General features: G+C 39.2%; 1 protein-coding gene across 2 annotated transcripts in view; it reads left to right on the forward strand.

The window, feature by feature from the left end:
• The window catches only part of mad1l1 (mitotic arrest deficient 1 like 1), a 906,958-nt gene that overhangs the window by 318,676 nt on the left and 561,361 nt on the right, over positions 1-26,921 (forward strand). For both annotated transcript variants that reach the window (XM_043711818.1, XM_043711819.1), the window contains exon 14: positions 22,085-22,167. In XM_043711818.1, the coding sequence (XP_043567753.1) occupies positions 22,085-22,167 (83 nt within the window). The remainder of the gene's footprint in view (positions 1-22,084; positions 22,168-26,921) is intronic.

Below are 26,921 nucleotides of genomic sequence, written 5' to 3' on the forward strand. Positions count from 1 at the left end.
GACAGAGGGTGGTGGTGGAGGGTTATTTTTCAGACTGGAGGCCTGTGACCAGTGGAGTGCCACAAGGATCGGTGCTGGGCCCTCTACTTTTTGTCATTAACATAAATGATTTGGATGCGAGCATAAGAGGTACAGTTAGTAAGTTTGCAGATGACACCAAAATTGGAAATCACACAACACCAGGTTATAGTCCAACAGGTTTAATTGGAAGTACACTAGCTTTCAGAGCGACACTCCTTCATCAGGTGATTGTGGAGGGCTCGATCGTAACACAGAATTTATAGCAAAAGTTTTCAGTGTGATGTAACTTAAATTATACATTGAAAAATTGATTGTCTGTTTTTCAATGTATAATTTCAGTTACATCACACTGCAAATTTTTGCTATAAATTCTGTGTTACGATCGAGCCCTCCACAATCACCTGATGAAGGAGCGTCACTCCGAAAGCTAGTGTACTTCCAATTAAACCTGTTGGACTATAACCTGGTGTTGTGTGATTTTTAACTTTGTACACCCCAGTCCAACACCGGCATCTCCAAATCATGACCAAAATTGGAGGTGTCGTGGACAGCGAAGAGGGTACCTCCGATTACATCAGGATCTGGGCCAATGGGCTGAGAAGTTTCAGATGGAGTTTAATTCAGATAAATGCAATGTGCTGCATTTTGGGAAAACAGATCTTAGCAGGATTTATACACTTAATGGTAAGGTCCTAGGGTGTGTTGCTGACCAAAGAGATCTTGGAGTGCAGGTTCATAGCTCCTTGAAAGTGGAGTCGCAGGTAGATAGGATAGTGAAGAAGACGTTTGGTATGCTTTCCTTTATTGGTCAGAGTATTGAGTACAGGAGTCGGGAGGTCATGTTGCGGCTGTACAGGACATTGGTTAGGCCACTTTTGGAATATTGCATGCAATTCTGGTCTCCTTCCTATCGGAAAGATGTTGAGAAACTTGAAAGGGTTCAGAAAAGATTTACAAGGATGTTGCCAGGGTTGGAGGATTTGAGCTACAGGGAGAGGCTGAACAGGCTGGGGCTGTTTTCAATGGAGCGTCAAAGGCTGAGGGGTGACTGTATAGAGGTTTACAAAATTATGAGGGGCATGGATAGGATAAATAAACCAAGTCTTTTCCCTGGGGTGGGGGAGTTTAGAACTAGAGGGCATAGATTTAGGGTGAGAGGGGAAAGATATAAAAGAGACCTAAGGGGCAACTTTTTCACGCAGAGGGTGGTATGTGTATGGAATGAGCTGCCAGAGGATGTGGTGGAGGCTGGTACAATTGCAACATTTAAGAGGCATTTGGATGAGTATATGAGTAGGAAGGGTTTGGAGGGATATGGGCCGGGTTCTGGCAGGTGAGTCTAGATTGAGTTGGGATATCTGGTTGGCATGGACGGGTTGGACCGAAGGGTCTGTTTCCATGCTGTACATCTCTATGACGTATGCTTGCTTTTTAGACCATCGATGTTCAACTTGCATAAGACACTCTGTAATTAGAGTAAATCGGCTAAGATTGTCCCTTGGTCTGTTAAGAATAAGTTTCATTTTGCCTTTTACCTGTGCACATTCATTTTTGGAGCACTAGATAGGTCAGTCCAGGCTTGTAGAATTATCTGCAGTTACTGGTGTCACAGTAACTTTCTGTGATAGGCTGGCAGCTGTTGGGACATCTGCCTTTACCTTAATCCCAACCCCAGCCCAAGGTGCACTGTGCAATTTTTGTGAGGCACTCATTTTTTGTAGGTTTGGAGAACGTGACTATAGCTGTTAATCTTGTTAAATAATTCAACTTTAAAGGTAGCTGTGTCTATAAGCTTTCATTTTGAATTGCTTTTTTTTTGTTGTCATGTCAGACAGGTACTTTGTTTCGTAATTTGATTTAAAAACGCCGCATATTTTGTTGGTAGGACTGTCATAATGTTTAACATAACTTTACTGGAAAGCTGTTATAAGGTTTTGGGATTGCTTGATTTTCTTTATTTTTAAAATAATGCAAGAAGGTGCATTTCTGTAGCATCTTTCAGGATGTCTGAAAGTATTTTGGAGTCAAAGAAATACTCATTGAAGTGTTGAAAATGTTTTAATGTTGCAAACATATGCATGGTTTGATTCTACAAACTAATGAGATCGTGACCACTTAATCTATTTTTAGATGGAAAGTATGTATTGGACAGAACAGCAATGCAAACTCCACACTTTTGTTCTCACAATAGTGACATGGGTTTTTTTCTGCTCACATAGGCACTCTGACAGTACTCCTATTTATTGTTTAATTTGGAAGATAATCTAAAGCAGCTTAGCAATTTTGGCTTGTGAAATGCCAACCATTTGTAAAATTCACCAGATCCAAGATGGATCGAGCTGAATTTTTTTTTCTGATGTACCATGAAATCAGTGTATAAAAATTCATACACTCTCTGTTTCTATTTGAGATGCAATGTTCATGTCATTTAAAGACAGGTTGCCAAAAATATAAAGTAGTAAAATATATTGGATGTTTTCATATAAATCAGCTGCTGACTACATATCGAGATCAATTTGTTATAATGGTGTCAAAATGCTCAATGTTGTTATATGACTTATTATTCATTAAGGATCTAGAGGGCACAGACTGATGAAATGCACACTGGTGAACTATGCTATCATAAAAATGGATCAATTGCTGAAAAACTCATACCGATAGAAGAGAAACACTGACGTTTGAGTGATTTCAAGATGAGTATAGATTCCCTAAAAGACTTGTTTCTATTTCTATAACTGCTACTCTGCATTATTGCAGTCGAAGTTTTTGTATGGCGAATGCTGTTATTTGAACTCCTAATTTAGTTTATTTCTGGGTATTGTTATGTCCAGACCCTCAGTGACCTTCTCCACTTTGATTTTGTTCCAGATTGGATACCCCAAACATTAAACCCTCTGGTGAGGAGAGATGAACTGGCTCCCCTTCTTTATTCACCCTCCCACCCTTCCCATGTGGATATCTTTCTCCAAAACAAATTGTCTTATGCTTTTAAAGGAGCCAATTTAACCAGGCTTTCTTTAGTTAACAAAAATTGATTGATTGATTAGCTTTAGTAAACTACTTTAGTAAATTGCTTTAGTAAACCAGGAATGAGTTTAGTAATTAATAAGTATTAGAAGAATTAATAAAGCAACACACTTATGCACACTAGAAAAATGAGATGAGAAAGATGAAAATTGACACACAAGAGATATACAGGTTAGTTTCTGATTTATTTGTGAAGAGAGGACAACTGACTTGTGGTACAACTTATCAGTAGCATTGACATTAGGAGTTGAACTGTCAATTTTATGACTTGCAGCTTGCTTGAGATTCTGTTATTATGATTATTTTTGACTCTGATTGAATTCCAGCATTCAGACAAAGTGTCCGTTTGTCAGATTGTTTCTTTATTGTCTGGTTTACTAAGTAGCTGACTTCTCACAATCAGTGAGAATATCCTGCAACACAGGGCTGAATAGGGCATAGTTTTTCAACTGTGACCTTTCTGGCATGCTAATCTTGCATCCAGGCTGGTATGCAGAAGGACGTTCAGCCTTGCTAGCACACACCTGTAGATTTGTAACTGGCTTTTTAATCCCTTGTGTGTTATTCAAGGGGGAAAACACAAAATGTGCCTACGATTGACCTATAATCTTAGGAGGAGAAAGTGAGCTCTGCAGATGCTGGAGATCAGAGCTGGAAATGTGTTGCTGGAAAAGCGTAGCAGGTCAGGCAGCATCCAGGGAACAGGAGAATCGACGTTTCGGGCATAAGGGCTTATGCCCGAAACGTCGATTCTCCTGTTCCCTGGATGCTGCCTGACCTGCTGCGCTTTTCCAGCAACACATTTCCAGCTATAATCTTAGGAGTAGGCTTGCATCTTGTTATCTTTGTAGTCATAAAAGATCACCGTTCAGTCTGTTTTGATTTACCTCTTCTCCCTTTGCAGGTTTGTTCTTTGAAGATGCTTTTCATCTTTAAGTGTAACTTTCAGTGCATCCTTCTTTCCAGGCAGCCACTTAATTTACATCCACATCCATTGTTGACCCTACAAGACCTCTTCTACAAAGCATGTTTTGGAATTATAATTATAGAAGTGTCCTTAGTACTTCAGGGTTCTGGCCCATGATTATGACAATATCTTTTATGATCTACGCTTAATTCCTCTGCTCTACTGAATTGTCTTTAAGTACAAGTAAGTATTTCCACTATGTTTATGCATCTTAGAAAGGAATGTATAAACAAGTTTTTAAAAAATAATGTATCCAACATGGGTTTGGTACGTTTTGGCGCAGCTGTTTGGGTGCCAGTGTTTTGGCACGGCCGTTTGGGCGCCAAACAGATTTGGCGCCAGCCCATTTGGTGACGGATGTTTTGGCGCTAAGAACATTTCTTCATTTGTAAATCTGTCTGTATGGACAGCCAACTAAAGCTACGTTACAGCTTTTAGTGATTAACAGATTTAATGTTTTTATTTTTCAATAAAATTACAGTTTTAAAACTTTTTAAAGTTCTACCTTTGAATGATGATGAATCAATCAACATTTTTTTTCCTGTCGCCAACATCTGTCGCCAAATCAGCTGGCGCCCAAACTGCTGCGCCCAATTGTCCCATAACGATCCAACACAGTCTCCTTTCCTTTTAGTTGGCCTAACGATCAGCCAGACCTTTGTGGCCTCTCATCCCTATTATCTTCCTCCTCTTTCCTAGTTATAATATCCATTTTTAAGTCCAAGGTGTGGAAACGTAACACGTTAGCCATCGGTCCCTAGTTCTGGTTTCATTAATTCAAAAACCCCCTCCTTCATTCAGGAGCACAATTCATTTGGAGACCTTGGAGAAATTGGCTTATTATTTAATGTGGGCAATTAGACAACAGCATTTTTCTTGGATAAACAGCGGTTACTTCGTTCACAGGATAAGGGAGACTGTGCTAAAGGCATTTACACTGCAGGAGATAATTTAAGGAAATTCCTTGGGATCTTTGGGAATTGCAATGTTCTTGTTTATAATGCATTAATCTACACTAGTCATCTGGTACTTTTGGCCTTTAATAGGTTAGCCTTTGTACCAATAAGCCTACCATGTTCTGTAGATTGGACTAGGGATAAAATGTAGCAGACCTTGAACAGGATTTGCTTTATTCTGCAAACCCAGTTTGATACTTCTAAAATGTGATTTCGCATTTCAAATATACTGTCTCTATGACAGACTCTCAGGCTTGTTAAACTTGTGTGTTTATGCATTGAAGTCTTTACAGTATGGAATATATGCGATTAAAGCATTTTGGGGTTATGGAATAACATTAGAGGTCCTAACCAGAGTTGTGTGTACTGCATTTTCATTTGTATCTGAGACATAAAACAAGCTAAAAATAGTATTAGGACAAAAAGGTGCACATTTTCAAATCCATTCATTAGAAATTATGGGCTGATAGTTAAGAGTCCAGAATAAAATGGTGCATTGTCAATTGTTATGCGAAACGTTCATTTATGAAAAAACAAAAGAACTGCAGATATTGGAAATCAGCACCTTTTCCTATGTCCTTACCCCAGCTCCTAATCACCAGACCTTGTCATCAAACACAATCTCACACAACTGATTGTCAGATATGAATAGTCCCCATTAGCAGCCTTTCATTCTACAGGCTGTCCTTTACCCACTCTGTCCAACTGTTTTTCTCTCTCTCTTTGGAATCCATTTCCATATATCATTTACTCCAGCCCTTTCCCCACCATTCCATCTTCTGCATGAATACCAATCTTTTCCTAGCTGCCACCAGTTCTGAAGTGGAGGTGCCAGTGTTGGAATGGGTTGGACAAGGTCAGAAGTCAGACAACACCAGGTTATAGTCCAACAGGTTTAATTGAAATCATAAGCTTTTGGAGCATTGCCCCTCTGTCAGGTGAAGTCTTATGAAGGGGCAATGCTCAAAAGGTTTGTGATTTAGAATAAACCTGTTGGACTATAGCCTGGTGTCATCTGACTTCTGACCAGTTCTAAAGGATACTGGAACTGAAATGTTAACTCTGCCTTCTCTTCACAGATGATGCTAGACTTGCTGAGATTTTCCAGCAATTTTTGTTTTTGTAACATTCATTTATGAATGTTCTTTTAAAGTTTGTAAATCTCACTGCATTCATTGTGCATTTAAAGGCAATTGCAATTATCTCAATGTTTTACGTCACCTGTAGTTTCTGTGTCAGTTCTTCACATCTCCACCCAACCACACTTGCAATTGCACAATAATCAGCACCTTTTGTCTATGTTTGGTCCAGATGTCAGTGTCTGCAGGAAACCTGTATAACAGGCAGGAACACTACAAAGTTTGGAGCTGCCACTCGCCTTCCCAGCTCACTTGTGTGGTCTCTTATGTTTTTTTCTGGCACCCTGAATACCTGTTCTCGTCAGTGAACTGAATTATATTCTCCTGCCTCAGCCTGTGCACAAATATCCCGGCACACTCGGCTCTTGCTGCTGGTTGTATTTCCAAAGATAGATTAGCACTTTGGGCTTTCCATTTCCTGGCACTGTTCGACAGCATTGATCCTTTAATCCAACAGCTACTGTGGGGCCTGTGACAATATTCCAGATTACTGGTGCTTTCAGATTTGGAATTCCTTGGTGGAGAGGTTCCAATTTGGAAGCTTTTGTACAGGATAAGTAATTGAATCCTGGGGAAAAAAAAGTGACATTGAGTGTAAATAATCCTGCAGAATTAAATTGTTAACTAATTCAATATAAAGTTGCCAGTCAGATCTCCTTCTGATTCTTTAAATTTATTCTTAATGCAGAAGTGCAGTGTTTGCAACAGGGGGTGCTGAATTTAATGAGCACTGAAATCCACACTTACTACGGATGTTGGAAGAAGATAATATAACAGAGGGCTCAACTGCCATATACTATACTGGCAATTACACAGTGATTATTCACTAACGTGCCATGTTTTACAATATTCTTCAAAAGGCAGTAGATAACTTATTTGTCAAGTAGTGGGTAGAGTATGAAAGTTGCTATCAGAAGGTTATATGTACTAATGATACTTTCAAGAAGTTAGATTAATGCTTCCGAAACTGCTTTCCATTATGACCTCATTTTAACATTTGAGATTGAGTTAACTCCAGATGCCAGCAAAATCAGAACACTGATCTAGCATGGTGGTATTCAGTATATAATCGTCCAAGCTTGGATCACAATGCATCATGTAGATGTGAAAATCTGCACTTTTTAAAGTATTTCATACAATACCATTGTATGTGCGTGCAGATACAACCGAGCCTCCATATTGTCGAGTGACGAGATACAGTGAAACTCTTCCTCCCAGACTCCATCCCCCATTTCTCAGTAATCAGCCCCGTCTCCACCACCACCTATGCACACCCGTAAGCCCTCTTCTGTTGCCATTAATAAATACTGTTTCCGCACATAGTTTGGCAACCTTCTATGCTGGATACATACAAGACAGGAACAGAACATTTCACTGAAAGCATGAGATTAAGTTATGTAAGGAGAGATGTGTGGAGCATAAGCACCAGCTGTTGGGCCAAGTGACTTGTTTCTATGCTGTAATTCTGAGTGACTGTCAAGCATTACACCAGGATATTTTGGCTAAATTAATACTCAGATTTATTTGTTTCTGGGATATTAGAAACCATATGTTATAACAAGGAGCCAAAGTGTTAGGATTTAAAAGATTGAAACAGTTCAGAAAAGGTTAACATATCCTTTTCTAGGGTAATTTCCTCTTCCATAGTTCATTATGCAACATTGTTTTAATGGAAAGAATTTTGAGAAGGTAATTTCAGAATTTACAGTTGTAAGTGGGTAACATAGTTCTTGTATCAACCTACAAAATTCAGTGATAAATAAATTTCATAGGAACTGAATGGAGGATAGTCATTTGGTGGTACAGAACTCAAGTATTGCTGAAAAAAGAATCACATTTTGTTGAAGCATTTTGTCTTATACTTACCAGGATAATTTGCACAAAACACCAAAGTAAAGGGAAAACAACATTTAAACTGCGTGAGGGAGAGTCAAAATTGGTGAAATGAAGATATTGAATATCAAAAGAACATGAAACTCCAAGTGAGTGAGGGCCATTCTGTAGCTCAAGACTCCCACACCTCGACTGCATGTATGATTATTCTACCAGACACACCCACCCACACTATTATTGGTCTACTTGAGAAATAGTATTGACTTTCACAGTGGTACTTAATATTCTGCTTTGTAATAGTTCTATGTAGACTGAAGATCAATACTTTGTAACAGGTCACCAAAGAATATATTTCATTTTTGGTCAAAAGCACAAACAGTGGGAAGCCCCGAGAAGTGAATGAGCTGTGAAAGGGATTGAAAGATTACAAGGGATTGTAATCTACTTTGAATAATTTTAGAAAAATTTAGTAAAAATCCAGAGCTCAACTGTCTATTTGACCTAAACTGATCTATACTGTTATTCATTTTCCGACACAAGCCTCTTCTGATTCTTGTTCATCTAACGAGCATGTTGAATTAAAATACATATGACTGTATACCTCCTTCACTAATAAATCTGTGAACAATTAGCCACCGGATGACATTGAGGATAGTTATCAGAAAATATAGGATGTATAACTGCCTTTGAACAGTTCTTGATTTTCTTTGTATCTCATAAAGCTTTATATGAAGCCTTTGGGACCAGTGGAGCAGAATGAATAGCAGGGACTGTAGGTACATGGATTGGCTTGTGATAGAACTGAGAAAGCAGAGCTGAGGGGTGGAATACTCTCTGAATTTAGGCATGTGCCAGTAAGATGTAATTATGTAATAGGGGAAGTTGGTGCTAGTTTGTTTTTATTTGATGCTAAAACATATGAAAAAGAATAATGTAAGGACAACTTTTGTCCTCTTGTAGTTGAGTGACTGGGAGCTTATTTTGTTTCTATGTTTAGTGTTCTTTGACATTTACAAAAGATTTGATGTAATATTCTTAAATGCATTTGTAGGATATTTAATTAGTTCCAACAGAAATATGTCCTGCAGGTACTTTATTTCAGTTGCTTCTATCATATACACAGTATAATCCCTTGTTTGAGGCTCTATAGTCAAATGCTGTAGCAATCCTCTGTGATTTGGAGGTCATTAAAATACGTGAATCATCAAAAAATCTTTTTGCTATCTTGTCTAATGCAATTGATTCATTACCAAAAGTAGTTGGTGAGCTTTAATAAACTCTATAGTTTGGAGAGCTACAAGCTGCCCCTGATTTCATTGGCACTCTTGCTGTACACAGTACCTTGGGAATCTAAGGGAATGGCAAAATACTGCACAAATATTTCACATGGAAGGTTACTTTCAAACTCATAATCACCAGTCCTTTGTGCCAGATTGCATTGTGTCAAAATGTGTCTCTTAATTATCCCTACTTATCCCTACTTATCCCTACTGACTGTGAAAAACCTGTTTCACCTGAGCTTAATCTTTTGTTGAAGTAGCTATTTTTACCTTGAGCTGTAGAAATTTTCTATGTTTGTTTATGTGACATTACATTTTTAAAAAATTTGAATGACATTTGCAGTAGCTTTGAAGATTGCTGTGTGGAAGTGGAGATTGTAGCTCAGTACAAATTTCTGGCTAGATGCCATGTTTGTGGCCTAGAGGGCCATTCAGCTGCAACCTATTCACCTTTTCTTGTCAGTGGAGCTCTGGAGAGGCTTTCACAAAGCTAGAATTGCAGCACTGGTTTTGAATGCAATATTAACCTTCCCTGTAGCATCTTAGGTCCCTCTATATAATCCAGAAATCTGTTATTGGAAGGTAGAACAAGCAAATAGGAGACAGGGGGCAGTGGTTAAGGCTAAAATCGAATTTCTCTTTTCAGATTAAGAACTCTGAGTATATTAAGTAGAAAGGATGAACGTAATATAGTTGATCAGAGATGAAGAGTTGTTCTTGGGCTGCAGAGGTCATTGTGCATGATTTATTGTCTCTTGCTAAAGTGCAACTGTTGGTTGTTTAGTATTTTTCTTTCATTTTGTTCCTCAACAAAATTATCTAATCTACTTTAAGAGCCAGGTAATTTCTTGAAGTTGAGAATAGGGAGATTGATGTATTGGATTTTTTGCTTGGACACGTTTGGACCAAAAATAGCGCAGGTTGTTTTATCAGGTAAATCAGTAGATCATGTAAGGGATGAGAGATTGTGGGCAAGAAACCAAGGGAAATATGGTAATTTCTTCGAAACACATCCATATGAATCCAGCTTCAGTGACAACTCAAATACTTTGAGAGGAAAAATAGCTTGCTTTGTTTTTAAAATTCGTTCTTCATTCTATTTACAGAACCCTGTGTTGATGGAATATTTTTCCTCCATCAATCATTTTGTGTGTGCATCAAAGATTGTACAAAGCTATAATATCTTATCTATGTAGACGGGATTTGGCAAAATGTCAGATCAGCAGATATTGGAGAAGTATTGCATCGCAAAGAAACTGAATAATACAGTTGTGTTTAAGTCGCATTGTTCATTATCTAAGGATGTTCTAAAGTGCTTTACAACGAATTAAATATTTTAAAAGCATATCTATTGTTTGTATTGAAGTGTACCTGTATCCAATTTGCTTAGAGCATGGTGTGTCAAGCAATAATGAGGTGACTAGATAATTTGCTTTAATGTTGTTGGTTGAGGGATGAGTGTTGAGCAGCACATCAGGTAAAATTCCACTGCTCCTCCCTGAACAAGTGTCATGCCATCTTTTATGATATCAGATAGAGTTTTGGTTTAATGTCTGACTTCAATGATGTCCCATCCGACTGAGCAGCACTATCTCAGGACTGCATTAGAGATTCAGTCTAAAGTTTATAGTCAGTTCTTAGTTCTCTGGAGTTTAAATTAAACTCACTCCCTGGATCTGAGGTGAGTGTGCAAGCAACCTGAGCTAAACCATCTGATAAATTTATAATTAAGAGACACATTTTGACACAATGCTGCTGGTCTGATTAGTTGGCAGGGATTTAGCACAAATGTCATCTGGGCAGAGCACAATGGTATCTGATCCTTAACACAAAATTCCAAATGTGCTTCGCTGAAGCAGTGTTAAACAAAACCAAATAATATATCAAATTACCAAAAGTTTGATGAATGAAGTAGAGCTTTAAAAATATCTTAAAAGAGAAAAAATGAGTTGGCGAGATGTTTAGGTTCAGGGAGGGTATTCCAGAACATAGATCTTCGGCGCCTGAAGATATTACCACCAATGCTGGATAAGTAGGAATAGGCTGTAAATAGAGGAATGCAGTTATTTTGATGGATTAGAGCTGTAGAAGAGGAGTAAGGCATGTAGTGATTTTAAAATGAAGATGAGAATTTTTTAAGTCAGTAAATGTCTTGACTGGGAACCACTGTAGGTCAGTGAGTATAGGGGGTGCAAAGTATACAGGACTTGATGTGTTAAGACAGGTAGGAGTATTTTGGATGACCTCAAGTTTGTGGACCAGATATCACAGCCCAATCTTGTCCCATCTGCCAGCACCCGGCCCATATCCCTCCAAACCTTTCCTATTCATATAGCCATCCAAATGCCTCTTAAATGTTGAAATTGTACCAGCCTCCACCACATCCTCTGGCAGCTCATTCCATACATGTACCACCCTCTGCATGAAAAAGTTGCCCCTTAGGTCTTTTTCTTATCTTTCCCCTCTTACCCTAAACCTATGCCCTCTAGTTGTGGACTCCCTGACCCCAAGGAAAAGACTTTGCCTATTTACCCTATCCATGCCCCTCATATACGGTCACCCCTCAGCCTCCGACGCTCCAGGGAAAACAGCCCCAGCCTGGTCAGCCTTTCCCTATAGCTCAAATCCTCCAACCCTGGCAACATTCTTGTAAATCTTTTCTGAACCCTTTCAAATTTCACAACATCTTTCCGATAGGAAGGAGACCAGAATTGCACGCAATATTCCATCAGTGGCCTAACCAATGTCCTGTATAGCCGCAACATGACCTCCCAACTCCTGTATTCAATACTCTGACCAATACCAAATGCCTTCTTCACTATCCTATCTACCTGCGACTCCACTTTCAAGGAGCTATGAATCTGCACTCCAAGGTCTCTTTGTTCAGCAAGACACCCTAGGACTTTACCATCAAGTATATAAGTCCTGCTAAGATTTGCTTTCCCAAAATGCAGCACCTCGCATTTATCTGAATTAAACTCCATCTGCCACTTCTCAGCCCATTGGCCCATCTGGTCCAGATCCTGTTATAATCTGAGGTAACCCTCTTCGCTGTCCACTACACCTCCAATTTTGGTTTCATCTGCAAACTTACTAATTGTACCACTTATGCTCGCATCCAAATCATTTATGTAAATGACAAAATGTAGAGGGCTCAGCACCGATCCTTGTGGCACTCCACTGGTCACAGGCCTCCAGTCTGAAAAACAACCCTCCACCACCATCCTCTGTCTTCTACCTTTGAGCCAGTTCTGTATCCAAATGGCTAGTTCTCCCTGTATTCCATGAGATCTAACCTTGCTAATTAGTCTCCCTTACTGAAGTCCATATAGATCACATCTACTGCTCTGCCCTCATCAATCTTCTTTGTTATTTCTTCAAAAAACTCAATCAGCTTTTCAATCCTCTTTTTTACTGGTTCATTGAGATCATCAGATTCGCAGGTCATGAAGACAAAATTAAGGATTTTAGCAGGAGATGAGCTAATATATGTTAAATGAGCTAATGAGTTGGGTGAGATTGTTGTGGCAAATACCTATATTCTCGAGTAATCATCAATCTCATGTATACTCCCTATTTTTGGCCAACTAATCTGGAATTTTCCACATACCTCGTGTAAAAGTCGACCATAGTTCTTCACAGATAACAGATCACCATTTATGAGTTAGTGTGCTGGATATCACGTCCCGTTCCAGCTTTCCAGTCTGCCGGTTGTTCTTCTCCGCTCCCGGTCTTCCAGTCCACTGGCTGTTGTGTTCCACTCCGGTTCCACTCCGGGTTTTCATAATTACCATAATTCATTATTTATTTTTCTCTATTCGTTTAGAGATCAATTGGGCTTCTGCTAAAGATACAGTATAAAGTTTGGTGGGCATGAAATTCAGTCCCTAGAAAGTAGTATCCATGTAATAGTTGGCCCCATAAATTTAATCTTAAAAAGTAGTCAAGAGGAATTTGACTATTACTCGCGTATGTACTGTATGTATTTGGAACTTCATTTTTTGACAGGGAGGGGGGTGGGCAGCAGGTGGCAGGAAGGTGGGGTGATCAAATATGATACCAGAGGTTGTGAACAGACCTGCTTAATTTTATGCTGTTGTCAAGAAGAGGGATGGGGTTAGCTGAAGAACAGAGTTTGGATTGGGGGCTGAGAAAACTAACTGCATTCTCCACAATGTTCAACTGGAGAAAATACAGTAAGCCAACAGCCAGTGCATCCTAATGAGTTTAGATTTTGGGTATTGTGAACTGCAAGACCATCACATTGGAATCTAGTGCTAATTGAGTCATCTACAGATACATTCCATAAACCTTTCAGTTTGCTTTGTCTGGTTTCAGTGAGTTTGCTTTTGACAGAAAATTAATATAAAAATGGCTTGGAATATATATGGAAATAAATGATCAAATTAAGTATGCTCAAATAAATGCTCACTCATCCTCCACCTTCAATATGATAAATGCTACTCTTCTAATCAACCTATTCAGAGATGTTATTACACACCTCTGGACCACATGGGACTTGAACCTGGGCCTTCCGGTTCAGTGGTTGCACAGTATGACTGTGCCACAAGAGGGCCCCCATATGATAAAGGCTATTGAGATTTAATATTACCAAATCAGTTTATTTGACAGATAAATTGAATTAAGTTGACTTCTTATAGCCATTTTGCTGTTGAATTGTACTTGATCAAAATGTTCTCATTCTAATTATTTAAACGCTCCTTTTTAAAACAAATTGTGTCCATTGTAAACAATAAAACTGCATCAGTAACTTTTAGAGTTTGAACAATATGAGCAGCTGTAATCCTGATGTGAAAATGCCTTGAAGCAAGCATTGCACCAATGCACAAAGGAATGATTTGGAATTACATGAACTGTTAAAATTCCTGCCTGATAATACTGCTAAACATTGGAGAAGTGATGCCCTGTATATGTTTCTGAAAGGTAGACGCTACTTGACTGATCTTGTAGAATTATTGGAAAAATTAATAAAGAAAATAGTTAATGGAAGTGTAAAGCACATGGTTTACATGCATTACCAAAAGATAATTTGTAAGGTAATAAACAATGGCAACTGAAATTAAACGGGATACTATCACATGGATTAAAGGAGGTTTGATGGATAGTGAGAAAAGGATTGTGTTTCTTGTTTGGCGTCTTCTCCTGAAACTACTAATTTTTCCTGGGGAACATATCCGTGAGCAGTGATCCTTCTTCGGTATGTTGCTCAATCCTCCATTCTTTAGTTAGACCTCAGAGTTAACAATTAGGGGAAAAATCTTAGCCAGACCCAAACCTGTGCTCCATTGATGCCCACACATGTTTACAGCCAATATCTTTGCCCAGCATTCAGGGTAGTGATCCTGGTTGTTTTTCTTACCTTGAACAGCAATATGTACTGTTACTGAAGCAAACTATGGTATCTCATTAGCTAATTTAATATATTTGGTAATGAACTACTGCACCCGTTTCCATTTGAAGTAGGCTCTGATTACAATAGATACATGCCAGATGTTTTTTTAATTTGAGTATGGTTGTCACTTTTTTTAAAGTCCTTAGTCTTTCTACCCTAAAAGTAAGAGAATTCTGTCTGAGGCATATTTTCTGTGTGCTATTGATTGATTTAAAAGTGTAAAATGCAAATTGAATCTTATCCCTGTGTAAGAACATTCAAATTGGCTCCCTCAACTCTTGTGAATTAAAGCCTGTCAACTTATCTTGATGAAAGACATCCTCTGGCTTTGAAGTAACTGTCTTCCACAATATTTGATACTGAATCATGTGCACCACTGGGAACTGGGCTGGCATTTTGTTTCATCTTATGCCTGAGCCTTTCTTAGAACAGTCTCTCTGACCATGGCTGCCAAATGTAACATGAACAACCTGAAAGAATCTCCTCAACTGATGGCAAGCTGCAAAGAGCCATTACCTCAAATCTTTGCAGTTTTATTAAAATAAAAATCAAAGACCAAGGAAACTTGTAACCTAATGCAGGCTTTAGATTTGTTTTTCAAAGTAGACATTAATGTTTGACAGCTGTTGTATACTAATTTGAATTTGTGCCTACATTAATTTCCATAAACATACACATGAGTGAGTCCTTATGAAAAAAAAAGGATATAGTAATTTAATCAATATCGAAAGTGAGTTAAGGCTAAGAATGACCTCATGGAACCTTCATGATTCTTCACTGGTTTGATACAGCACAGAGATGATTGTTTGTTTGAGTGATCAGAACTAGAGGGCCATAAGATAAAATAGTCTCTAATAAATCCAGTTAGTAATTCAGATGAGTATTCTCTATCCAGAGTGATTAAAATGTGAAAATCTCCACTGCACAGTATAGTTAAAGCAAATAACTTGATGCATTTAAGGGGAATCTAGATAAATACATGAACATGAAATGATGAGAAGAATGTACAGATAGGGTTAAATGATATGGTGGGGAGCAGACTAGTGTAGAACAACATTGGCAGCGACCTGTCAGGCTAATTGGAATCTACTGTATAAATACAACTGGGTGGAGATGTAAGCTGTGATGAGGATGCCGAGCTGCTGACCCCTTTGTGGGCAGCACAGTGGCTCAGTGGTTAGCACTGCTGCCTCACAGCACCAGGGTCCCTAGGTTCGATTCCAGCCTCAGACAACTGTCTGTGTGGAGTTTGCATATTCTTCCCATGTCTGGGTTTCCTCCCACAGTCCAAAGATGTGCAGGTCAGGTGAATTGGCCATGTTAAATTGCCCATAGTGTTAGGTGCATTAGTCAGAGGGAAATGGGTCTGGGTGGGTTACTCATCAGAGGGTCAGTGTGGACCTGTTGGACCAAAGGGCCTGTTTCCACATTGTAGGGAATCTAATCTAATAAAATGCTTCATTGTGATTTGGACAAGTTACGCGAGTGGGCAAACACAGGGCAGTGGGGTATATTGTGGAAAAATGTGAGGTTATCCACTTCGGTTGAAAAAAAAATGAAGACAAATTATTATCTGACTAGCTATAACTTGAGAGAGGGAAATATGCAACAGCACCTGTGTCCTCATACAGCAGTCACTGAATGTAAGAAGAGACAAATGGTATTCAAGTATTGGAGCAGGGATGTCTTGCTGAAATTAGACAGGGCCTAGGTGGGACCACACCTGGAATATTGTGTGTAGTTTTGATCTCCTTATCTGACAAATATTTTCTTGCTGTAGTGGGAGTGCAGTCAAGGTTTACTAGACTGATGCTTGGGAAGGATGACTGACATATGAGGAGAGGTTGAATCAGTTATAATCACTGAAGTTCAGAAGAGTGAGGGAGGATTCTCATAGAAGCGTTAATAATTCTAACAAGACACGGTGGTTCAGTGGTTAGCACTGCTGCCTCACAGCGTCAGGCTGTATTGTTAAAAGATTAAATTGGACTATCTGTTTGGACATTGATGTAATATTAAAAGGTTAAACTGCACTGACTGAATATTCTGGAAGTAGGTGGAGACGATATTCATGCAGGAATGCGAATGAGTCTCACTCAGTTTAAACAGTCATTTGCTGCTACTCCCCTACTGTTATCAACTATGATTCAGTCCCTTACATTCAGACATGCTTTCATAGCCATCTCCTGTAGTAGGACATATCTCACCTACATTGTCTTGGTGAATCACTGAGTCAAGAAATCTTCTGCATAAATTCCCCAGGATTAGGGCATTTATATTAACATTAGCTCTGAGGATGACATCACCCTACCATTGTACTTGAGGTAATGTGGTTATGGGGGGTGTGGGGGAGGGGAGGGGGGTGTTGGGAGTGGTCAGAGTATCTGTGAGCATTACCAACTGGCCTGTATGAAGGGGATGTTGTTTGTTCAGGGCCTCTTTGACTCGACTTCACATGCCTGTGATGAGGTCAAAAGGGGTCATCTAGCTTGTACAAGCTTTAATAAACTTTAACTGTTTGCGGAAGTTGGTGTGTGCAAATTGCATCTCGTGTGTGAAGCCTCGGGAAAAGAACCTAACAAGGGACCTGGGTTTAAGTCCAGATTCGGGCGACTGTCTGAGTGGAGTTTGTACATTCTCTCCGTGTCTGCTTGGGTTTCCTCCGGTTTCCTCCCACAGTCCAAAGATGTGCAGGCTAGGTGAATTGGCCATGCTAAATTGCCCATAGTGTTCAGAGATGTTTAGGTTAGTGCATTAGTCGGGGAAATGTAGACTAATATGGTAATGGAATTGGTCTGGGTGGATTACTCTTTGGAGGGTTGGTGTGAATGTTTTGGGCCAAATGTCTATTTCCATACTGTAGGAATTCAATGAAGACTGGACAGAACAGATGCAGGAATGTTGCTCCTGATGGTGGGGTTATCTAAGAATATGGGGATCAGCTGTTTAGGATTGAGATGAGGAGGCATTTCTTCACCCAGAAAGTGGTGAGCCTGTGGAATTCACTATCACAGAAAGCAGTTGAGGCCAAAGCATTGTTTGATTTTAAGGAGGAATTGGACAGAGCACTTGGGAATAAAGGGATATGGAGGGAAAGAGAGAACAAGCTGTTGCATTGGATGAACAGCTATGATCATAATGAATGGTGGAATGGCTGAATTGCATACTCTTGCTTCTATTTTCTGTGTTCCTTTGCTGCTTCCAGGCGAGATCATGGGATTGGCTGTAGGCCGAATTTGCTTTATGGAAGAGCTCACTGGTATCTTCTTCGCAGAGAGTACACTGCAAATGTATGAGAATTAGTTTACAACCTTGAAATTATTGCTAACAGTGATAATGTCTGATGCTTCATAGCATGTGCCAGTAGGGTAAAATTTTTTGAGAGTGTGGTGCTGGAAAAGCACAGCAGGTCAGGCAGCATCCGAGGAGCAGGAGAATCGATGTTTCAGGCATAAGCCCCTCATCCCTGATGAAAGGCTTATGCCGGAAACGTCAATTCTCCTGTTCCTCGGATGCTGCCTGACATGCTGTGCTTTTCCAGCACTTCACTGTCTATTCTGATCTCCAGCATTTGCAGTGCTCACTTTTTCCTGGGCAAAATGTTACCACAATTTGACTATTTGGGAAGTTTCATGGAGAGTTCCTTTCCTGTACCTTAGTGACCTTTCTCATGTAATTTAATGCTCAGTAACAGCAGAAGTACACTCTGGTGCTGGGATCTTATGCCTTTTTTGCTGCAGCCTCCATATTTATATGCCAGCTGCAGACCATTCATAGGCTGCAAGCCTGCTCTGAAGTAGCCTAGTCTGAAGGAATGCCCAGCAGTGCTAGGAAAACCTTTATGACCTTGGAAACCCTGAAGATTAAGTGCTGCCATACCTGCCTGCTGTCTCACAGTCATTCTAACTCTGGCATTGCACCCACCTCCATCCAAAGCCTATTGTCTTTCACTCCTGATATTTCATGCAAGATCTTCCCTAAATAGCTGTCACCCATCTCAACTTGCAGAAATGTCCAGTGACTTTTCAATTTTGTCTGCTGTAATGCTTAAAGAATTGGGGAGTCACAAGACACCCTTGCTTTAGATCACTGGTTATTTTAAAGACATTTGATATCTTTTATGCAAGCATAAACACCTTGAATCATGTAGAATTTTTGACAAATTTGTTTGGACAGCCTAGCTTGGATATCAAGTCCCATAGACCAGGTCAATTCACACTATCAAAAGCTTTAGCATAGGTCACTGTTAGGTCTATGAACAGCACATACAGATCCTGATGTTGTTGCCTGCACTGTTTGAAGTTGTCTTGCTGCAAGCACCATATTGATGTCCCAAGGTTAGCCCTAAAACCACATTAATTCCAGCACTATGTGAACTACCAAACTGTCTAATAAATGGGTTAATAAGATCCTTGTTAGGATCTTTTTTGCATTTGAGAGATTGATGCTTGGTACTTGTCACATTGGTTTTCAGATCCTTTCTGTTTCCAGATGCTGACTTTGTTGAGAAATGTGAAGTGTAAATGTAGAGAGTCTGCTAACAATCTTCAAGAGTATCTGGCATGAGGAAAAATTTGCAAATTTCAATAAATTCTCTGCATTAAAAAAAAACAGTTATCTAAAAGAACGTCTGTCTCTTCCTCTTTCCATGGAGGAGATTTTTTTTGATTCATTCACAGAATGATGTTGTCGCGGACTAGACCAACATATATTGCCCATCCCTAATTAGCTCGAGGTCAGTTAAGAGTCAACCACATTGTCATAGGTCTGTCGTCACATGTAGGTGAGACCAGGATTAGGATCACAGTTTCCTTTCCTCAAGAAAACTTCTCCTGGAATGTCATCTAGGCCAGGGCTTAATCTTGTTTGATTCATTTGATGGACTTTATCACTCATCAGGGGAGCCAATGACTGAGTGGCTTTATTGTTGGCCTGTTAATCCAGCGACCCAAGTAATGTTCAAATGTTGCCATGGCAGATGGTGGAATTTGAATTAGATAAAAATCTGAAATGAAGAGTCCCATGGTGACTGTGAATCTGTTTTCAATTATCAAAAATACCCATCTGGTTCACTAATGTCCTTGAGGAAAGGAAACTATCATCCTTAAATGGTCTAGCCTAATCATGACTCCAGAACTATGACAATGTGGTTGACTCTTAACTGGCCTCTAGGCAATTAGGGATGAGTAATAAATGTTGGCCTAGCCAGCGACACCCACATCCTGTGAATGAATAAAAAAACTTCTCTATGGATCATGTAAGAGACAGACTTTCTTTTAGGTAACTGATTTTTTTTTGATGCAGAGAACTTATTGAAATTTGCAGTTTCTCCATTTAAATAGCTTGGAGAAATGCTCATGCTACCTTGCAATTAGAGCTACCTTATCATTTTATTTCCATTATTGTTAGGGTAGGAGCCAGTATTATCATGAACAGGCTATATATAGTCTTCGGCACATTAGGAAAGCACAGCTCTGGCCTCCCAGCTATACGAGGCATACGCAGACCCAATGGAAATGAAAAAAGGCCTGTGACAACACTGATTGGAACATTTGTTGCCAGACAGAAGTGGGGATGAAACTGACTTGATTTGTAGATGTTTTGTATCTTAAAGGCTGTGAAAATGATACATGTGCTTTTTCAGATCAGTGAAGAACATAAACCATGACTATTCTGATGACATTGTTTGGTGCCATAACAGAATAACAATGTGCGATTGAACTCTGTGTGTGTCTGACAGTCTAAGATTAAAGTATGTGTATTTAGTTGAATGTTGCTGCAAGTGACCAAATATGTCTAATGCTAGCAATAATTGGAGTTTATGTGCCTCATGGCACAGTGGCTCAGTGGTTAGCACTGCTGCCTCACAGCAGCAGGGTCTCCGGTTTGATTCTAGCCTTGGGTGACTGTCTATGTGGGGTTTGCCTGTTCTCCCTGTGCGTGCGTAGGTTTCCTCCGGGTGCTGCAGTTTCCTCCCATAGTCCAAAGATGAATTGGCCATGCTAAATTGCCCGTAGTGTTAGGTGCATTAGTCAGAGGGAAATGGGTCTGGGTGGGTTACTCTTTGGAGGGTTGTTGTGGACTGGTTGGACTGAAGGGCCTATTTCCACATTGTAGGGAAACTAATCTAATCTAATTAAGCGATGGATTATTGTCTTGCTGGCAGATTAAGGTTGAAACTTCTGCCAATAGTAATGTAAAGATTGAATAAGTGTTTCTGAATGTTATATTACGTTTAGAATGTTTTCCAACTCAATTTGCCTTATGCAATGTTACTGAATTGAAATAAAGTTTGATTATTTTTAGAAAATTAGTCATAAATAATCAGAAAACTGCAATTCAATATATGGAGCTCTGAAATTATTTGCAGGCATTTTGTACTGTAGGCCCTGATTTGGTCTGACCCAACTAAATTATTATTGGATTTTTAAAGAAAGCTGCCTGGCACAAAATTGTGTTGGAAATCAATAGGTTTATTTTGTATATTTTGGCTACATTTATACTTTCAGTAAACACAGCTGCTTTATTTGAGAAGTACTGAAATTTTATAACTGGCAACATTCCTAAGTAAGAACTAGATGGCACTATCTGCACTCCGAATTCATAGAATCTTGTATCTGTTCAAGAACAAGAAATCATAGCTTCCATGACACAAAACTATCTCACTTCAGCAACCTCTGCTTGGAAAGGTTTACTAGTTTGTTTTTCTGATTTTTGAATCTTTTCAAGTTCTCATCCTATCCAACAAGCACTTTCCTACAATTAAGATAAATATGAATCAGTAACTTTGGATGCTAGAACTCAAAGCCATACCTTGCTCAAAGCAAATTCAAATATCAAAGAAAAAAATGGGAATTATTTACTTAAGAGTTGTTACTTGGCTTAAAAACCTATTTACAGAATGTGGAAAGCATACTTAGTCTTTTTTAGTACACTAGTTTCACTTTACATACTGATAATTCTTTTTGGGGAGGGCATTTCCTGAATTTCTGACACTCTAAACAGTGATGGGATTAAAGAATTATGAATGGTAGTTGTTGACTTTTTCTGAAAGATATATTGTACCTGTTGCATTATGCTTTGTTCTGTGCTAATTAGTATTTACCTGTGTCCATTGTGCAGTCCTGAATTTTTCTATCACATTAAAATCAAGAAAGCGACATATTTTTGTATTTCTAACACAATTTCATGACAGCCTTTATTTTGAATGCCTGTATTTACTTGGAATGTTTACCTGTAACCCCCAACGTGGAAATACTGCAGAATTCAGTGTTGTTTCATTTACTGAGTGCTTTGAACAGAATGGAAAGTGAGACAATGTTGGATTCTTGACTCTTTATTTCTTTGCTTGGCAAACATACAGGAAAGTCATGGTGTTTTGGTTTGGGGAAGATGCATAATTTTGTCCTCAATGAAATTGACATATCTTTTTTTTTTATTTTTCACAGCTTGAAGCAGAATTGAGTGTTCTTCAGAAACAGGTTGCTGTGGCTGACCCGGGCATCACCATAGAAGAGGGGAATGAACTGAGGTATGAGAAAAAGGGAGCAGGCAAGGGTAATAAACATTTCAGTGAATGGCAGTATATGGTTTATATTTTGATGAGTTCATGTTATGCATATAGTACTTTATCAGAGTGTGACCTACAGGCATTTACCTTGTCTGTTCCATTTCATTGCATCACTTTCCATTCAATCTCAAAATTTTGTTGTTGATTTCATTGCAGTCAGTCTACTTCTAATTAGTAGCAGCAGTTATTAAAGTTAGAGCTGTAGGTTTGATGACACGCACTAAATGCATACAGCTGAGCGTTAGCACTAGAGTAATGTATTATGTGTCCTGTTGGATAGGATGAGAACTTGAAAAGTTCATGTGTTCAGATATGGCCATCACACTTTAGGAAAGAATACATTGACTGTTTGAGGGAGTGCAATCTGGATTTACCAGAATGACACCAAAGGTTAAATTATGAGCAGAATGAAGGTTGAATTTCCCAGATGATTTGGGGTGACTTCTTCAAAGCTTTCAATATATTGAGGAAATGTGATAACATCATGGTATTATCTCTGGGCTAGTAATCCAGATATCCAGATAATGCTCTGGAGTCTCAGGTTCAAATCACACCATAACAGACAATGGAAGTTTAATTTAATAGAAATCTCAATTTAGAAGTCTAATGATAACCATGAAACCATTGTCGATTGTCATAAAAAATAAATATGGTTCACTATTGCCCTAAAGAAAGGCTAACTGCTGTCATTATCTGGTCTGACTGAAAATGACTCCAGACGATGGGTAAGGAAACCTCCAGCTGATTACACTCTTCAGCTGATGAAGACTCATCCATGTTGAACAACATTTGGAATGAGGATGGCAAGGTCAAAGAATGTATTCAGGGAGGGGTTAACTTCAATGTCCATTACCAAAAATAGCTCCATAGCATCACTTACTGACTGAGCTAGTACAGTCCTAAATGACATTGCTGCAAGATTGATAGATGGTGAGGTGGTGGGGTGATGGAAAAATACTATTCATGTCATCCTCATCAATCTGCCTGCTGCAGATGTACTTGTTCATGATAGTATTGTTAAGAGTGACCACCACGCACTCATTGTGGCTCCAAATTCCTGTCTTCACATTGAGAACACTCTCCATTGTGTTCCATGGTGCTATCATAATGCTAAATGAGACAGACTTTAAACAGATTTAGCAATTCAAGACTGACCTTCCATGGCATGTTGTTGACTATCAGCACGGAATTATACTCTAATGCAATCTGTTACCTCATGGCCCAGCATATATCCTGTTCTACTATTGCCATCGAGTCAGACGATCAACCTTGGTTTGAAGAATTGTGCAGGAGGGCATGCCAGAAGCAGCACAAGAAATGCCTAAAAATGAGTTGTCATAGTAATAAAACTACAAAACAGGATGACATATGTGCTAAACAACATAAAGAGCAAGTAATAAACAAGACAAGCGGTTCCACAACTAACAGATCAGATCTAAGCTCTGTAGTCCTGCCATGTCGGGACAATTTAAAAAAAAACTCTCTGGAGAAGGAGTCTCTATAAAAATCCTCACCCTCAATAACGAAGGAGCTCAGCATGTCAGTGCCAAAGATAAGGCTGAAGCATTTGCAAGAATCTTCAACCAGAAGTGCTGAGTGGATGATCCATCTCAGTTTTCTCAGAGGTCTCCATTATCACAGATTCCAAACTTCAACCAATTTGATTTACTCTTGTCATGTCAAGAAATAGTTGCAAGCACTGGATACTGCAAAGACTAGGGGCTATGGCAACATGCTCACAATAGTATTGAAGACTTTTCCTCCAGAATATGTCGCACCTTTAGCTAAGGGTTCTGGTCCATCTTCAACACTGGAATCTATCTGATAATGTGGAAAATAATTAGTGATGTCCTATACAAAAAAACAGGACAAATTCTGTTTGGTCAATTACTGTTCCATCTGTCTACTCTCAATCATCAGTAAAATAGTGAATGCTATCATCAGTAATGCTATCAAGCAGCGCCTACTCAGTGACAGCTGAGTCAGGACCACTCAGCTTATAGCCTAAGTGATTCTACCTTGATATAAGGAGCTGAGTTGAGAGTGACAGCATCAGTGTCACATTTGACCAAGTGTGGGATCAAGGAGCCCTAGCAAACTTAAGTTAATGGGGAGAAATATTTGCACTACTTGGTGTTAAGCCTGGCCCAGAAGATGAAGGCCTGAGCTCCAGGACACCTCTGCAGGAATTCCTGAGGGTAGTGTCCTAAGCCCAACCATCTTCAGCTGCTTCATCAATGACCTTACCTCTATCATGAGAGCGGAAATGGCGATGTGCAATTATCGGTGAACAATGTTTAGCACCATCCACATCTCCTCAGATACTATGTCGAAATGCGTTAAGAGCTGAACAATATCCAGGCTTGGGCTGACAACTGAACTAGCCATGTAAATATTGGGGCTGCAAGAGCAGATTAGAGGCTAGGAATCCTGCAGCGAGTAGCCCAGCTCTTGACTTCTCACAATCTGTCCATTATCTACAAAGTAAATGTCAGGACTGTGATGGAGTATGCCTGGATGAGTGCAGCTTTGATGACACTCAAGAAGTTAGACACTATCCAGGCCTAAGGAACCTGCTTGATTGGCATCATATCCACAAACATCAACTCCCTTCACCACTGGCGTTCAGAAAGAACATTGTATACCATTTATGAGATACATTGCAGAAATTCACCACAACTCCTTAAATGGCACCTTCTAGACCCTCGACAACAATCTTTGAGAATAACAAGAGGCAGCAGGCATTTGGGGACCCTTGTTACTTGCACATTCCCCTCCAAGTTACTCACCATCCTGACTTCAAAATATATTGCCGTTCCTTTAACATCTTTTGTTTAACCTTGTGTTGCTCCCCCCCTTAACAGCAAAGTAGGTGTACCTGTAGGAAGTGGGCTGCAGAGGTTGGAAACAGACAACTTACCACCACCTTCTCAAGTGCAGTAAGGATAGACAATATATGGTCCAGTCTGTGGCATCCACATTCCATTAAACAATCTTTTTGAAAGTGTGATGTGGATAGAGGTTAACTATTTTCACTGTTTGCAGAGCTAGGATCAATGACATGGTTTATAAGTTAAAGCAAGATTTTGCAGGAATGAAGTTGGGAGACATCCTCACAAATGGTCGGAGAGGTTTGCAATTCTTCTACAACCTCATTGATGTGAGGCTAACCATTAATTCTTAATCTGAAATTGAGGAATTTTGAAGGTACCGAGTATCGAATTAGATCAGAAATCAGATTTAATCTCATTGAATCATGGAACAGGATTGAAGGGCTAAATGGCTTGCTTCTGTTGCTAAGGTGCAAACGAATTATTTGTTACAAAATCCCTTCTGAATTGCTTTTAATATAACCCAGGTGAGATCTGCGTATTAAATTTGTTATTTCAATAAGATTGAAAGCAAAATACTGAAGTTGCTGGAAATCTGAAATATAAACTGAAATTTTTGGAAATACTGAGTGGGTCTGACAACTGTGGACAAAGGTTAATGTTTCTGGTTGGTGACCTATCAACTGAAATGGGCTGTTGGAAATATTTTAACTGAATACAATTTTTATTACATCATTTACTTGATTATTTACTCTGAAATGGACGCTCATGCTTCCCTCATCGTGCCTTGTAATCTTCCCATTCTTCCAAAAACTGGCCAGTCCTAATGTTGCAGCTACTCTCCCTTGAAATCAAAAGGGTTTTTTTCTGACCGTTAAGAATAACTCTGTAGCCTGTGGTCCGAATGGCTTTGAATAAACAAATGATTAATTCGAAGGATGGTGTGTAACTCATGTTCACTGAATTACACATAATGGGAGTTCTGTTCTTGAATAAGCATTGTTAAAGAAGATCTTGTGCTTTTATTTTAGATCTCTCTGCATACAAGCAGTTTGCTGCTCTAAACTGTACTATTGTTAGATTTATCTATTTTGCTACCTGTCAAAGCAATAAATTTTGATATGATTTGTGATACAATACTACACCAATCTTGACTTATTTGTAACTTGGTTTGGTGTAACCTAGAATTTACAACACGTAGACAGAAATATCAGCCTGACTGGTCCTGGGCTTCTGACTTTTCAGTCTATGAACTTCAATCCTAATTGCATTTAAGTCCCTCGCTTTGCCAGTATTTATGCTCCAGATGACATTGCTTTGTCTAACCTTATCAGCATAAGGAAGAAAGGATTAAATCATTATGTCTTGATCTCGATTTCTTTAGTTGTATTTATGCTGTTTTTCTGAACCATTCCATGTGCAAGTTTCACATTCTAACCACTCTATAGGTAAAGAAATTACTACTGATTTAGCCAGTTGAATTTATTATTGATTGATCGAAATTTATGTAGAAATGTAGAGATGCTTTGAACTTTTGTTCACTTTGTATAAAACTTACCTTCCATGAATGTTTATTTGCTGGCCATTCCATTCCTTTATTACTGAAACTAATCATTAGTTTCATTAGGTGCATTAGTCAGAGGGAAATGGGTCTGGGTGGGTTACTGTTTGGAGGGTCGGTGTGGACTGGTTGGGCCGAAGGGCCTATTTCCACCTGTAAAGATTGTATATCTTCTATAAGGTGACAACAAAAGACTTATGTTCAAAATAACTGCATGGTTGCAAAAAATCAACTTGAACCTTCCAGATTGGTGGGGTTTCAGCAATGCATTTCTATTGCGTATGCACACAGCTGGAATATTTAATCACATACTGACTACCCTT

The sequence above is a fragment of the Chiloscyllium plagiosum genome, chromosome 21 (genome assembly GCF_004010195.1).
Source record: "Chiloscyllium plagiosum isolate BGI_BamShark_2017 chromosome 21, ASM401019v2, whole genome shotgun sequence".
Lineage (NCBI taxonomy): Eukaryota > Metazoa > Chordata > Chondrichthyes > Orectolobiformes > Hemiscylliidae > Chiloscyllium > Chiloscyllium plagiosum.